Source organism: Phoenix dactylifera, chromosome 15 (genome assembly GCF_051530095.1).
Source record: "Phoenix dactylifera cultivar Ajwa chromosome 15, Ajwa_hap1_PhDact_Kaust_v1.1, whole genome shotgun sequence".
NCBI classification, from domain to species: Eukaryota; Viridiplantae; Streptophyta; class Magnoliopsida; order Arecales; family Arecaceae; genus Phoenix; species Phoenix dactylifera.
This window is the reverse complement of record NC_143204.1, coordinates 15,049,654-15,064,746: the sequence shown is the minus strand read 5'-3', so window position 1 is coordinate 15,064,746 and position 15,093 is coordinate 15,049,654. Positions and strand designations below refer to the sequence as shown.

Genomic DNA, 15,093 nt, shown 5'->3' with positions numbered 1-15,093 from the left:
TGCTTCTTATGACATTGGTTTACATGTTTGAAAATTTTCTCAAAACATTAACTTGACTCTGTAAAGTTCATGGATTTTAATTTCTTTGTCATGTTATTCATTTCTACAATCAATGTTCATCTGCAAGGAAAAATAAAAAGTGGTGGAAAGTGGTGTTGCTTCATGGTTGTGACTTATTTCCGGTGTGCAATCAAGAAGCTGGTCAAAAAGCTTGCTAAGAAGTACCATGCTTTCCTAGCATCAGAGGCGATCATGTATATTAACATTTGTTCTATGTGAAGCAGATAGTATTCCATATGTAAATTTGGATGATTTGACTTGTATTCCTTGTCTTTGTAAAGATTAAATGCTTTTTGAATATTGCTGGTATTAGATGAATGAATAGATAACTTGTAAAGATTAATTCCTTATAAATTATAATTGTGCAGACATGAGAAAGAGCAAAGGGAAAGCAATAGGTCCACTGATTGTTCTTTACTTTGATTGGATTTGTTGACATTTACATTGTAAAATAACTACAACTTTTTATTGTTGTGCAGCTATGGCCAAGAAAAAAGAAAAACCAAGAGGTAATGGAAAAGCAGCTTTAATATTGGCTGCTACTCAAGTTCCTCCTCAACCTCCTAGGTTGCCTGAGCGTGTCGAGGAATGTCATGATGATGATGATTACATTCCTGATGGGGACATGATTGAAGAGGTGGATACAAATGAAGAAATAAATGATGAAGAAATGAATGGTGCAGTGCAAAATCATGAGGATACAATGAATGAGGATCAGATGAATGATGAACTTGGGATTGATCCAAGACTGAGCAATGGCCGAGAACCAACCCTTAAAGCCCCTATTGATGCAAATGGAAAAGTGATTGTTAGGTGCACAAGAGGAATGTATGAAAATATCACTTTCTTCTATCACTAATTTGAATTTATGTGTTTGTTGCATTTAAAGTATTTAATTTATTTTCTAATTAATATTTTTTTAAATTGCAGGTTTCTTGATTATGAGGTCAGTCACAAAGCTGTTGCTATCATGCGCCAATTTTTCAATGGTCCGTGGTTGTCATGGAGGGAGGTCCCTACACATGCTAAAGTTGGAATGTGGAACAAATTTGAGGTGATGTAATTAATTTATATTTCTTATCATTAACTTTTGCCCTTGTTACACATGCCAATTAGTAAGTCTGATTACTTGCGACCTATATATTGTTAGGAGATACAGACAATTCTTCCAGGACAATTGCATCATGTGCATCAAGTTTGGGACAAGCATTGTCAGCGACGGTTGACAACCTCATTAAGGAGGGTCAGAAGCCAAAAGCTTCTGGAAGCAAAAGGAGATTTAAATAAAGCCCGTGATAAACCCCTTAATTGGATCTCTAGAGAAAATTGGAATAAGCTAATTGACATTTGGATCTTCCCAAAATGGAAGAAGAAATCAGAAGCCAACAAAAATAATAGAAACACTATGAAGAATGGTAGCATCTCTAAATACTGTGGAGGATCAATCACATTTATCAATCATGACGAACGACTGGTACATATCTTTATTCAATTAGATTTCTATAATAATTTTTATATTATTGTTCAATCATCTCAAACCAGCCCATTATATGTTAATGAATTTTTTTTTTTCTCTTTTGTAGAAATTAAAGTTAAGTAGGGAGCCAACAATAGTTGAATCTTTTAATCGGACGCATAAGACAAAGTAAGGCATGGGAGGATATGTAGATAAGAGAAGTGAAGCTGTCATGGTAAGTATAATTTTTTTATGATTCATAAATATTATTGAGCTTGCTCATGTTTATCTCTTGTTTGATCCACCATAATGTTTTTCTCTTCTTTTAAATCAACTGGCAGGCAAAGTATTCAGCTGAATACTCCAAAAAATATGGTGATGCCTCCACCTCAGATGCTCCTCCACGTGATTATGACTTGTGGTTTGAGGCAACTGGTGTCCCAACTCATGGCCATGTCTATGGCTTTAGTCCCCTAGAGGATCTCATTGGAATTATTGGGCAATTATCATCCTCTTCAACCTCTACAAGTCAAGCTCTAGAGCTGTACACTTATGAAGACCTTCTACGTATTCTTGAGCAGAAAAAAAAATGGCAAGAGGAGGTTCTTCAAAAGATGAGAGAAGAGATTGGCTTTGGACCAAGGCATGCAGATCGGGGGAGTAATGGCGATTCTGGTTCTACTGATCATGCTTCATTATGATTGTTTTTGCCTTAGATGATAGGTCTTTGCATTCCTAGGAGGAATGAAATCTTTGTTGATCTCTATGACATATTTTTAGACTTTGATTTTGATGGATTTAGGACATGTTGATGCCAATTTTGAATGACATTTTAAATGACTTTTGCGTAATGTTGAATGCCTTTGCTATTAATGATATTATTATTATTATTATGAGCCAATTAATGTACCAAATGTACCAGGTTATTAGATTGTGATCGGTGACCAAATTTTGGTTACTAAATTATTTACCAAGTATTGTGACGAGCAGTCATAAACTTAGTGACAGGATTTTGGTTAATAAAAATTTATTTTGCTCAGCGCGTTTGTAACAAATTAGTGACGGTAAACTTATCACTAGGTCAGTGACGGGATTAATGACAAATGTAGTGACAAAATGTGTGACCATATCTGTAACGACTAAATCTGTCACTGAAGGTTGTGACAGATCAGTGACCAAACTTGTGACCGCATTCTGTGACAAAATCAGTGACCAAGTTACCCTCGTCACTAACTCCGCAACTAGATAGTGACGGGAAATACATAATTTCTTAAATATTTAATTTTTGAATTTGTAACGGCTTAGTGACGGCGGTTCCGTCATGGAGGTTAGTAACGGAAATCACCGCCGTCACTGAGAATTTAGTGACGCGTGTTTCTGTAACCAATTCAGTGACGGGAGCTCTGGTCACAAATTTTGTATTAGTAACCGGAAATACGGTATAGTAATGGGAATCTCCGTCACTATACGCGTATTTTCTGGTAGTGATTATTAATTCTGGAACATAAATTTATACTTGACTTTATTATTATTGAATAATAAATGGGCATCTTTTCATTCATATTGTTTATGTGTCTATGAATCGTCCAAGGAATTAATAAAATGATAATACATAATCTCAAGAGTTGAGAATTTGAGCCATGTATCATTGGTGATTAGTTTCTAAATGCTCCTGATCAATGGATCATCACGAGGACGGTGATCGATCCGATCAGTGCACAGATCGCTTTTCTTATGGATGGACGAGACTTGAGTCCACAGTGTAGGGACACTGAAGTGATAGTGCAAGTGTTTGTTAGAGAATAAGGGTACTGAGCGTGACCAAGACAAGAAGTCACTTGGATGTCTATCCACTCGTCAGTGACTTGCATGATGTTGCAGTAGTGTGACTGGTCCTTTGACCTGCAGTGCTTCGGCTATACATAGTGAGGTTATTGTAGTTTGACCACACATATACATGGTCTCCAGTCATATGGGTTCTTGTTGTGTAGATTGGCTGCAGTAGGTTCACTGTAGGAGTAGGGTATGCACTTACACGGAATCTATCGACCTTGATAGTGTTGTCAGCGCCAATGCCGGAACCCACTCACACCGGCACCACCACCAACATCGGACAAGCAAAGAGAGAATAAACGAATAAGCACTCTCTCGCTCCCTTGAACTGGACTCAAGGATCACCTCTTCGCTCCGCTACGAAGGGCAAAAGATTACCCTTGGTATCAATAGGGTAAAACACTTGAGCACCGCAGTGGATTATCAAACCAAAGAAAGAAGAAGGAAGAAAATAGCAAAGCAAACACAAAGATGTAACGAGGTTCGGCTACAAGTAGCCTACGTCCTCCACCGCTCCAAATCTCAATTAGGATGAACTGATTACAGAGATAGTACACATCCGAACGATCACAAACGATCGCTCTACAAGAGATTCATACAGAATTTCCTTTGCACAAGAAGTAGGATCCCAATCCTCTTCTTCTCTAGAACCCTAGCCTCACAAAATAAGAGTCTCTCTCAAGATAAATTGGAATCACATCCCCTAGGGCTCTCATGAGTCCTATATATAGTCTCAAGACCTTCAGATGATCATAGCCGTCGAAACGTCACCAAAAATACCAAAGGAAACTCGTCTGTATGATTTTCCGCGAGCTCGAGTCAACTCGACTGTAGTTCGAGTCGACTCGGGCACGTTTGGACAAATTCTAGTATAACTGGCACGATCTCGGGTCGACTCGACTGTAGCTCGAGTCGACTCGACGATGCTTCGAGTCGACTCGACCAACCTTCGGGTCGACTCTTACAGTCCAGACAGAAACATGGTTTTTCTCAGTCTTCTGGCTTTTCTCCTTCCGGGTCGACTCGACGGGCCTCGAGTCGACTCGACTGTTCCCGAGTCGACTCGACTGTAGCTCGAGTCGACTCTGACAGTCCGCCAGATAGAACTATGCAGAATTGATTCTCCTTCAATTCTCTTTATCACCAATGGTCTCCACATACCCCAACAATCTCCCACTTGGAGACCTTGGGTATATCCTCTTGTTGTTTGGCTCTCCTCTGTGCTCCCACTGAAACTGAATCATCCTAGTGAGATAGGTATGATGCCTCCTCAACATCTTCAAGCATGAAGACCAGCAGAAGCTGAACAACTCCTCAGCTTCTCCACCGTGACGACCTTCGTCAACATATCTGCAAGATTCTGACTTGTATGAATTTTCTCCAACTTGACGAGTCCCTGCTCGAGCAATGACCTCACGAAGTGGTATTGTATGTCAATATACTTCGTTCTCGAATGGAAAGCTGAATTCTTCGCCAGATGAATTGCACTTTGACTATCTGAATATAACATGCAATCCTTCTGCTCCTTTCCAAGCTCCTTCATCAAGCCCTGAAGCCATATTAGTTCCTTGCACGCCTCTGTGGCTGCCACATACTCCGCCTCCGTAGTCGACAATGCAACAACTGGTTGCAACCTGAAAATCCAACTGACGGCTCCACTGTCCAAGGTGAACAAGTACCCTATCGTGCTCCTCCTGCCGTCCAAGTCCCCTTCCATGTCTGAGTCCACAAAGCCCTGTAACCGGATCTCAGAACCTCCATAACACAATGACATGTGCTCCGTGCCTCTCAGATACCTCAGTATCCATTTGACCGCGCGCTAATGCTCCAAGCCTGGGAAGCTCATAAAGCGACTCACAACTCCCACTGCTTGAGCAATGTCTGGTCTCGTACACACCATAGCATACATCAAGCTTCCCACCACCGATGCATACGGGATTTTTGACATATTGAGCTCCTCCACCCGCGTCTTCGGACTTTGCCCTTTTGAAAGCTTTAAGTGGGCACCCAGTGGTGTGCCAACAGGTTTGGCACCCTCCATGCAGAATCTCCTGAGTACTCGGCTGATGTACTCCGCCTGAGATAGTCTGAGGATATGTTTAGACCTATCTCTGCTGATCTGCATCCCAAGGATATGTTTCGCTGCTCCTAGATCCTTCATTGCAAATTTTCTTGACAGCTTCAGCTTCAATTTTGCAATCTCATGCATGCTAGCTCCTGCAACTAACATGTCATCAACATACAATAGCAAGATAATGTAAGATGTGCCGAAGTCCCGGAAGTAGCAACAGTGATCCTCCTAACATCTCCTGTATCCTATCTCAAGCATGTAACTATCGAACTTGAGATACCATTGCCTGGGCGCCTGTTTCAAACCATAGAGGCTTTTCTTCAATTTGCAAACCAAGTCATCCGTGCCAGCTGCAATGTATCCTTCTGGCTGCTGCATATATATCTCCTCATCGAGATCTCCATGGAGAAAAGCCGTCTTCACATCAAGCTGCTCTAAGTGAAGATCCTATACTGCCACCATGCTCAGCACCGCCCGAATAGAACTCATCTTGACTACAGGAGAAAAGATCTCCGTGAAGTCGATACCTGCTCTCTGCTGAAATTCTTTTACAACCAGCCTGGCCTTGTACCGCTTCTTCCTATCCTGCTCTTCCTTCAGCCTATAAACCCATTTGTTTGACAATGCTTTCTTCCCCTTGGGCAGATTTACCAAATCCCACGTTTGATTCTGCTCCAATGACTCCATCTCATCATCCATGGCCAACTCCCACTCCTCCCTGGTATCAACCTCCAATGCTTCCGTGAAGCATTCAGGTTCGCCATTATCTGTGAGCAGCAAATAACTAAGAGTCCCATCATACCTTTGAGGAGGCTTCCCATAAGTACTACGAGTGGACCTTCTTAGTTGTGAAGAGGGTGCCAATGCTTCAGGTTCTTGCTCTGACTGAGTCTTCTGACCAGAATTTGTAGACTCCTCTTCAGGATCCACAAAACACGGCTCAACAGGTTTTGTTTCTGATTCAGTGCTCTGCTGCATTTTCTCATTAAATACCACATCATTACTACGAATGATCTTCCTGTGTACGGGATCCCAAAATTGATACCCAAACTGTTGACCTTCGTATCCAACGAAAATGCACTTCTTTGATTTGGCGTCTAGTTTGCTTCTTTGACTGGAATCAACATGGACATAACTGGTACAACCGAATACTCATAAGTGCGCCAAATCAATCTTCTTCAGTGTCCATGCTTCCTCAGGAATTCCAAATTCAAGTTTCTTTGATGGCCCTCTGTTGATCAAGTAGGCAGCAGTGTTAACTGCTTCCGCCCAAAACTGCTGTGGCAATCCAACATGTATTCTCATACTCCTGGCATGCTCATTAATTGTTCTGTTCATCCTTTCAGCAACTCCATTTTGTTGTGGTGTCCCTGGAACTGTCCTCTGCCTGACGATTCCAGCCTTTGCACAGCGGTCCTCAAACTCCCTGCGACAATACTCACCACCGTTGTCCGATCTCAGGCATTTCAACCTCCTTCCTGTCTCGAGTTCTACCATCGCTTGCCATCTCCTGAAGACCCCAAATACCTCTGACTTGTGCTTCAAGAAGAACACCCAAAGCTTCCTGGTAGCATCATCAATAAAAGTAACAAAGTACTGAGATCCACCAATGGAAGAAACCGGTGCAGGCCCCCACACGTCCGTGTGCACGAGATCTAACTTTTCTTGCTTTCGAGGTTTACCTTCTTTGTTGAATGTTGAATGAAACACGCTTCTGCTTTCCGAGAACACAATCCTCACAGAAGTCCATCTCAACACTCCTGAGACCCTGCAGCTTTTCCAACTGGTGCATCACCTCCAGTCCCTGATAACTCATGTGCCCAAGTCTGCAATGCCATAACTTGGCGTCCACATCTGCTGCAGCAACTCCAATAGAGTTCTCCGTGCCGTTAGCGACATAAAGTGTCCCAACTTTCTTGCCACTAGCCACCGTCAACGAACCCTTGGATATCTTCCACTGATCAGCTGTGAAAGTAGTCTTGTACCCCTGGCTCGCCAACTGTCCAACAGAAATCAGATTCCTCTGCAGTTGAGGCACGTGTCGTACGTCCTCAAGCTCAAGTGAAGATCCAGAAATCAACTTCACTTCCGCGCTTCCCCTTCCTTGTATGGTGCAAGGCTCTCCATCCCCTAAGTAGACTTTGCCGAAGTCTCCCTTCTCATATCATCCAAGAAGCTTCCGTTGGGATGTAGCATGGAAAGATGCGCCCGAGTCTATCACCCAAGACTCGTCACAGGTAGATAAAGATAGAACGAGGGCATCCTTGTTACCGTCTTCAGCAAGATTTGTCGGATCCTTTCTGACTCCTTCGGTGTGGTCGCCTTACTTCCCTTTAGGAGATTTGCAGTCCCTCCTAAAGTGCCCCGTCTTTCCGCAGTTCCAGCACTTCGCTCTCCTGTTCTGAGGTGCTCGAGACCTGCTGGATCTCGACTTCGAGTCGCTTCGAAATCGACTGTCCTTCTTTTGTCTTCCCCGATCAGAGGTGTTTAGTGCACTTCCAGACGACTCCGTAGCTCCAGAAGATTTCTTTCTTGCTTCTTCACTCAGAAGCACTCCCACAACGTCATCAAAGATCAACTTCCCCATTGCCGAAGAGTTGCTCACCGCCATCACCAGGCCCTCCCAGCTATCAGGCAATCCGGAGAGGATTAGCAATGCCCGAATCTCATCGTCAAAACTAATCTCCACTGACTCTAACTAGGCCGTGAGTCCATTGAACTCGTTGAGGTATTCTGCTACGCTGCCGCTATTTTTCATACGAAGATTAAACAACCTCTTCATGAGAAATACCTTGTTTGATGCTGAGGGTTTCTCATACATTCGCGACAATGTTGCCATTAACTCCATCGTCGTCTTCTCGTTTTTGATGTTGAATGCCACTTGGGATGCAAGTGACAATCTAATGGTGCCGAGCGTCTTCCGATCGAGGATCTTCCAGTCTTCATCGGGCATCTTCTCTGGTTTCTTCGCTCTACCTCCAAGAGGTAAATAGAGATCCTTCTGGTAAAGATAATCCTCTATTTGCATCTTCCAAAACCCGAAGTTCGTGCCATTGAACTTCTCAATTCGCAACTTCCCTTCATCTGCCATCGCAGAATACCAAAAGCTCTGATACCACTTGTTGTCAGCGCCACTGCCGGAACCCACTCACACCGGCACCACCACCAACGTCGGACAAGCAAAGAGAGAATATATGGATAAGAACTCTCTCGCTCCCTCGACACCGGACTCAAGGATCACCTCTTCGCTCCGTTACGAAGGGCAAATATTACCCCTGGTATCAATAGGGTAAAATACTTGAGCACCACAGCAGATTATCAAACCAAAGAAAGAAAAAGGAAGAAAATAGCAAAGCAAACACAAAGATGTAACAAGGTTCGGCTACAAGTAGCCTACATCCTCCACCGCTCCAAATCTCAATTAGGATGAACTGATTACAGAGATAGCACACACCCGAATGATCACAAGCGATCGCTCTACAAGAGATTCACACAGAATTTCCTTTGCACAAGAAGTAGGATCCCAATCCTCTTCTTCTCTAGAACCCTAGCCTCACAAAACAAGAGTCTCTCTCAAGATATATTGGAATCACATCCCCTAGGGCTCTCATGAGTCCTATATATAGTCTCAAGACCTTCAGATGATCATAGCCGTCGAAACGCCACCAAAAACACCAAAGGAAACTCGTCCGTATGATTTCCCGCGAGCTCGACTCGACTCGACTGTAGTTCGAGTCGACTCGGGCACGTCTGGACAAATTCTAGTATAACTGGCACGATCTCGGGTCGACTCGACTGTAGCTTGAGGCGACTCGACGATGTTTCGAGTCGACCGACCAACCTTCGGGTCGACTCTTACAGTCTAGACAGAAACATGGTTTTTCTCAGTCTTCTAGCTTTTCTCCTTCCGGGTCGACTCGACGGGCCTCGAGTCGACTCGACTGTTCCCGAGTCGACTCGACTGTTCCCGAGTCGACTCGACTGTAGCTCGAGTCGACTCTGACAGTCCGCCAGACAGAACTATGAAGAATTGATTCTCCTTCAATTTTCTTCATCACCAATGGTCTCCACATACCCCAACAGATAGAAGAGGAGTGATCCTATGTGATTTATAAAACTGAGTTCTAAGACCTTGGCCAGGGCATAATATAAAGTGGAGAAAGAGTTTTCCACTATCGAACTCAAGTCGAATAAATCTAGACATATGACAGACAACGGGATTTGACGAGTTATCCATGACCTCCGGTCTGTAGGGATCCACGATAGAAGGACTGTATCATACGATAACTGTACCTAAAGGTTCATAATTCTATTCTGCTGGGTAGCCACTACATACTGCTAGGTGTCACTGGTGGATGGTGAGACTCACAGGGATCATCACGATGGTCGATAATTCCTGGTGAGTTGAGTTGGAATTGTTTCAACCCATTGAAAGGAGTTTTCAATGACATTGTGATAGAGATTGCAATATATCTCACTATCAGTCAGAATAGAACCTATGGAATCACACACATTAGAAGCATTGACCGATCCGATGGTTGAATTGTGATTAAGAATCACATATGATCAATTAGATTGATAAATTGAAAACCCGCTAAGAGTTAGTGGTTAGGAAAAGGAATAATTGCAATCGGATTGCAATTTAATTTAATTAATTGGATTTAATTAATTGGACTTGATCATGAGTCCTACTTGGAGTGGGATTCATGAAGTCCTAATTGGATTAGGATTTCAAATTAAATTAAAGTCCTACTTGGAATAGGATTTCTAAAGTTCTAATTGTCTTAGGGCTGAAATTTGAACAAGTCCTGATTAGATTATGATTTTCTCAAGTCCTAATTAATTTTAATTTTAATCTAATTAATTAAATGACTCCTAATTGGATTAGAATTGAAGAGTTCAATAGAGTCATGGTTCAATTGAATCCTAAATAGATTAGGATTTGGAATGAAAGGAAATGGGTGCACCTAATTCTATTTGGAATAGAATTGAACCCGTGCATTGGACCCAAACCAAATAGCCACTTAATATGATTAAGTGGCTAATTAAAAGGGATAAGAGGGAGGGGTATGTGGAGAGAAAAGGAGGGGCGTACGCCCCTCCTAACTAGCCAAAAGAAGAGATAAAGATGAGTTCCTAGAAAATAGGAACTCATCCTTATCTCTTAAGGAATTAAAAAGGAGGAGGGATTTCGACCCCTTCTCTCATGTTTTTCCTTGGCTTTCACGGCGGCAAACCTCCCCTCCCATTCCTCCTTTCAGCTGCAAGAACAAGGGAAGAAAACAAAGGGTGGCGTGGCCTCCTTCCTCCTCTTCTATTGGTTCTAGCATAAGGAAAAGAAAAGGCTGCGAAGAGCCTTGTTTTCTTCTTCCTAGATCCCTCCTTCTTCTTCCTCCTCTCAAGCCAATCAAAGGTTGATTCAAAGAAGAGGACTTCCGCCATCAATAGCCTTCTCTGCAAGGGAGCTAGCACCTCGGGGAGATCCAAAGGCTTCGATCGACTCATTACTTCGTGTGGATACCTGTAGAGGCCGGACGCGTGTGCGGCTTCCACTGAACTTTCATCAAATACCACGTAAATCAGATTTGCGGAGACCATCTACCCGCATAAGGTGAAGATCTGATCTTCTTAATCATAATTTTAAAATGATTTAATAAGAATTTAATCCTGATCTATCTACAAAAGGTTTTAAAATACGTTCATGCGATGAACGGGATATGCACATGTCTTTCCGCTGCGCATCTAAAATTTTTTTAAATTTTCAGCGGCATGTGACAGAGCCATGGTTATGTAGATTAAGATTAGGATTAAATTTTTAAAGATATTTTAGATCTGAAATTTAAGGGATTATGTTTGCTGAAATTTATGTATGCAGAATTTTCAGCTTGCTGATTTTTCTGCATACTAATTTTTAGATGCTTAGATTAATGATTCTAATACTTTGATAATGTGATTACAAATATTTAGAGTCAAATCTAGCATGATCAGCAAGTAATGAGATGGAATAATCAATTAAATTACAGATCTGAAAATAATTTTTATGCATGTGATGCGTATGGTGATGATCATGGATGGACCCTTTGAATGTGCTGAAATATTCTGCGATGTTCTGTGATGTATATAATTTTAATTTTTTAGATGCCTGCGTGCATCTTAAATTCATGTATTAGAGACCTGCGTGTCTCATGAAAAATGGTTGTAATTTTATTTTTATTTTTATTTAATTTTTAAAAAAATTTGGGATGTAATCTGTGATGTGTGTTGCACGTCGATGGTTGATCAATATGTACATCAACAAGCTCAACATGCGCAGATCGAGATCAAGGGTTGATTGAAGATAGATCAAGAAGTTGATCATAATTGGACCTAAGGGATCATGATCAAGTCAAGAGTTGAAGACGATCTAACCAATTGACGTGCATGTGCTTGTAAAATGACCCCATCCTGGATCCATGATCATCACCATTTAATTTTATTATTGATAAATGCCTGGATGTTTAATGTTTATTTCTATGAGGGTAGATTTATATTTGCATGAGATGTGAATACGCGATCGAGTGAAACCGAATTATAAACCTTCCTAATCAGTCGATGGTGAACCAACATGAGTTAGTCATATTTGATTAATTGATCTAATTGGTGTCTAGGCAAGCCTAAAAGGTAGTTACTTAATTAGAACCTTACTCTCCGAGTAAGGGGAGCCTCCCACCTGCTTACCTGGCCAATTGTTCGATTACCTCTTGTGGAGTGATTGATTAAAACCCCATTTGATTTTGATGAGCTCAAAGCATTTGAGTATATCTTGTGATTACTAATGAATTCAATTGAGTGTTTCAGTGAAAATCCTGTCCAAGTGTCTCTAGATTTGGTTCATAGTATTTTGGATAAGTTAAGAAGTCTGCTGAACCAAAGTCTGAGACTCGAGTCGACTCCCGAGTATCACGAGTCGACTCCAAGCGTATCAAGTTCACTGGCACGAGCTCGAGTCGACTCCAGATGAGTACGAGTCGACTCCGACTGAGAACAGACAGAAGAACAGAAAGGATCAACTCAGAACCTGTCAACGAGTCGACTCCTGAAGTGCGCGAGTCGACTCCAATGTTCACCAAGTCGACTCCAAAGAAAGTAAGAGTCAACTCCAAGCAGTCACAGGCAGAAAAGTCAGAGAGCAGTTTTCGGGTCTGAGATTCGAGTCGACTCCAGTGGAACGCGAGTCGACTCCAAAGAAAGCAAGAGTCGACTCTCAGCGGTACACAAAGAAAGTCAGAGACCATTTTATGGACTCTGAGATTCGAGTCGACTCCCGCAATACGCGAGTCGACTCCAAGACACCGCGACCCCAAGACAGACAGAAAACCAAGTTACTGCCTCTGAGATTCGAGTCGACTCCCAGACAGCTCGAGTCGACTCCAAGACAAGCTTCACGTCAAAAGGCAGAAGACTAACTTTCGGAAACTGAGAGCCGAGTCGACTCCAAGGAAGTTCGAGTCGACTCCAAGACTGGATGAGCCAAAAGACAGAGAATCGGGAGTTCGGGCTCTGAGATTCGAGTCGACTCCAAGGACAGTCGAGTCGACTCGAGTGGACAAAATTCAAAATTGGATCCACGGACTTCTGTGGATGAGCCGACTCCAAAATTGCCAAGTCAGCTCTAGAAGTTGGGAGTCGACTCCGGGTCAAGACGAGTCGACTCCCAGTCGTGACGGCAACTTTAATTCAAATTTGGAACAGTTGCCGAGTCGACTCCGAAAAAGCTTGAGTCGACTCCCGCTACAGCCGAGTCGACTCCTGATCGCGCGAGTCGACTCTAACCCACCAACGGTCATATTGTCAGGCTGCGCAGAGTGTTCAGAACGGGCAGAAAAAGCACTCTAACGGCTAGTTTCCGTGGGGGTTGGCTTAAATAGCCACAGAGGACTGTAGCAAGGCAGAGAACAACCATTCCACTCCAAGCATTCAAGCTTTCAACTCTGCAACTTGTTCTTCAACGAAAAAGAGGGAAGATCTGCAATAACTGCATCCAACTACATCTTCTCAACATTAAAAGCTTCCTCCTCCTGCATTCAAGTCGACCACTCTTTCAAGAGGAGACCAGAAGTTCAAGAAGCCATTCCTCATCTCCGATCTAAAAGCGTTTGAGGCTTCTTAACTTCATTTATTGTTCATATTGTTTTTATCTGCTTTTTGAGAAGCTGTTTTCTGTTTTCTTTTACACACTGTATTTACTTGGTTCAATCGGGGGATTGAATCAAGGGGATTAAGGTTGGTTGGTGAGCCAAGTTAAAACCAACGTGTGTAAGGGTTTGATTGTGAGTCCGGAAAAACAATCGGGGTTGGTTCTAGTCGGTGAGCCTGGAAAAACCGACCGAGTTCGTTGTGAGCTCGTAAAACAACAAGTTTGGTTGTGAGCTTGCAAAACAACCGGCTGTAATCCAAGGGGGTTATAGTGAATTCCCAAGAGAGACTTGGGGAGTGGACGTAGGAGCAAGGGGTAGCTCCGAACCACTATAAAACTCTGTGTTTGCATTGGATTGTCTCTTCTCTTCTTCCTCTCACATCACTCACCGCACTTAGCATTAATTAAATAACTTGCAATAGTTTTTAATTAATCATCCATAACGTTTTAATTATCCAAATTAATTTAAAACCCAATTCACCCCCCCCTCTTGGGTTGTCTATCTGGGCAACAAGTGGTATCAGAGCCAAAAACTCTTCCACTCAAGAGTTAAAAGATCAAAATGACAACCCCATTTGAATCTTCTCACATTGAGGGTCAGTCCACCCAAAGACCCCCTTTCTTCAATGGATCCGACTACTCATACTGGAAGGCTAGGATGAGAATATTCATCCAAGCCCAAGACTATGAGATGTGGACCATTGTAGTGAATGGCCCATACATCCCATCCACATATGTAGAGGGTGTTAAGGTACCCAAATTAGAAAAGAATTGGGATGAACATGACATGAGGAAGGCACAATTAAACTCTAAAGCTATGAATGTGCTTTATTGTGCCTTAGACCGTAATGAATTCAATAGGGTTTCAACTTGTAATTCTGCAAAAGAAATTTGGGACAGACTTGAAGTGACCCATGAGGGCACGAATCAAGTCAAGGAATCCAAAATAAACATCTTGGTTCATAAATATGAACTATTTAAAATGGATTCAAATGAAACAATCACATGCATGTTCACTAGGTTTACTGATATTGTCAATGGCCTAAAAAGCCTTGGCAAGAACTATACTAACAGTGAGCTTGTCAGGAAAATCCTTCGGTGTCTACCAAGGTCGTGGGAAGCTAAAGTGATGGCAATCCAAGAAGCCAAGGACTTGAACAAACTACCACTTGAGGAGCTTCTTGGATCCCTTATGACGCACGAGCTCACCATGAAACAACACAACGAGGAAGAGTCCTCCCATAAGAAAAAGGTAATAGCTTTAAAATCTACTTCATCTAACAAAGACTTATCTTGCAGTAGCAGTAGTGAAGAAGAAGAAGATGAGGAAGATGGTGGTGAGGCACTTCTTGTGCACAAGTTCAAGAAATTCATCAACCACAAGAAGTCCTATCATCAAAGGAGAGGCCCCTCAAATTCCTACCGCAAGGACAAAGGTAAGAAAAGAGAAAATGAGGGGATTGGGTGCTATGAGTGCAAAAAGCCGGGACACATCAG

General features: G+C 42.4%; 1 protein-coding gene and 1 long non-coding RNA gene across 2 annotated transcripts; both read left to right on the top strand.

Moving 5' to 3' along the window:
• The first annotated feature begins 539 nt into the window (after positions 1-539).
• LOC149751246 (uncharacterized) lies at positions 540-1,157 on the top strand. The gene is made up of 2 exons (XM_089927648.1): positions 540-888; positions 991-1,157. Exons 1-2 carry the CDS (start codon positions 542-544, stop codon positions 1,121-1,123), a joined length of 480 nt encoding a protein of 159 aa, XP_089783774.1. The 5' UTR covers positions 540-541; the 3' UTR covers positions 1,124-1,157.
• A 183-nt stretch (positions 1,158-1,340) lies between these two features.
• On the top strand, positions 1,341-2,025 carry LOC149751245 (uncharacterized). The gene is made up of 3 exons (XR_016398564.1): positions 1,341-1,534; positions 1,644-1,751; positions 1,858-2,025. It is a non-coding gene; the product is annotated as an uncharacterized LOC149751245 (long non-coding RNA).
• The last annotated feature ends 13,068 nt before the right edge of the window (positions 2,026-15,093 follow it).

Excerpts from the sequence above, each read along its gene's own strand:
- LOC149751246 (XM_089927648.1), top strand. The coding sequence starts at position 542 with ATGGCCAAGAAAAAAGAAAAACCAAGAGGTAATGGAAAAGCAGCTTTA. Across the intron at positions 889-990 it reads GTTAGGTGCACAAGAGGAAT|GTTTCTTGATTATGAGGTCA; the intron begins GTATGAAAATAT and ends TTTAAATTGCAG.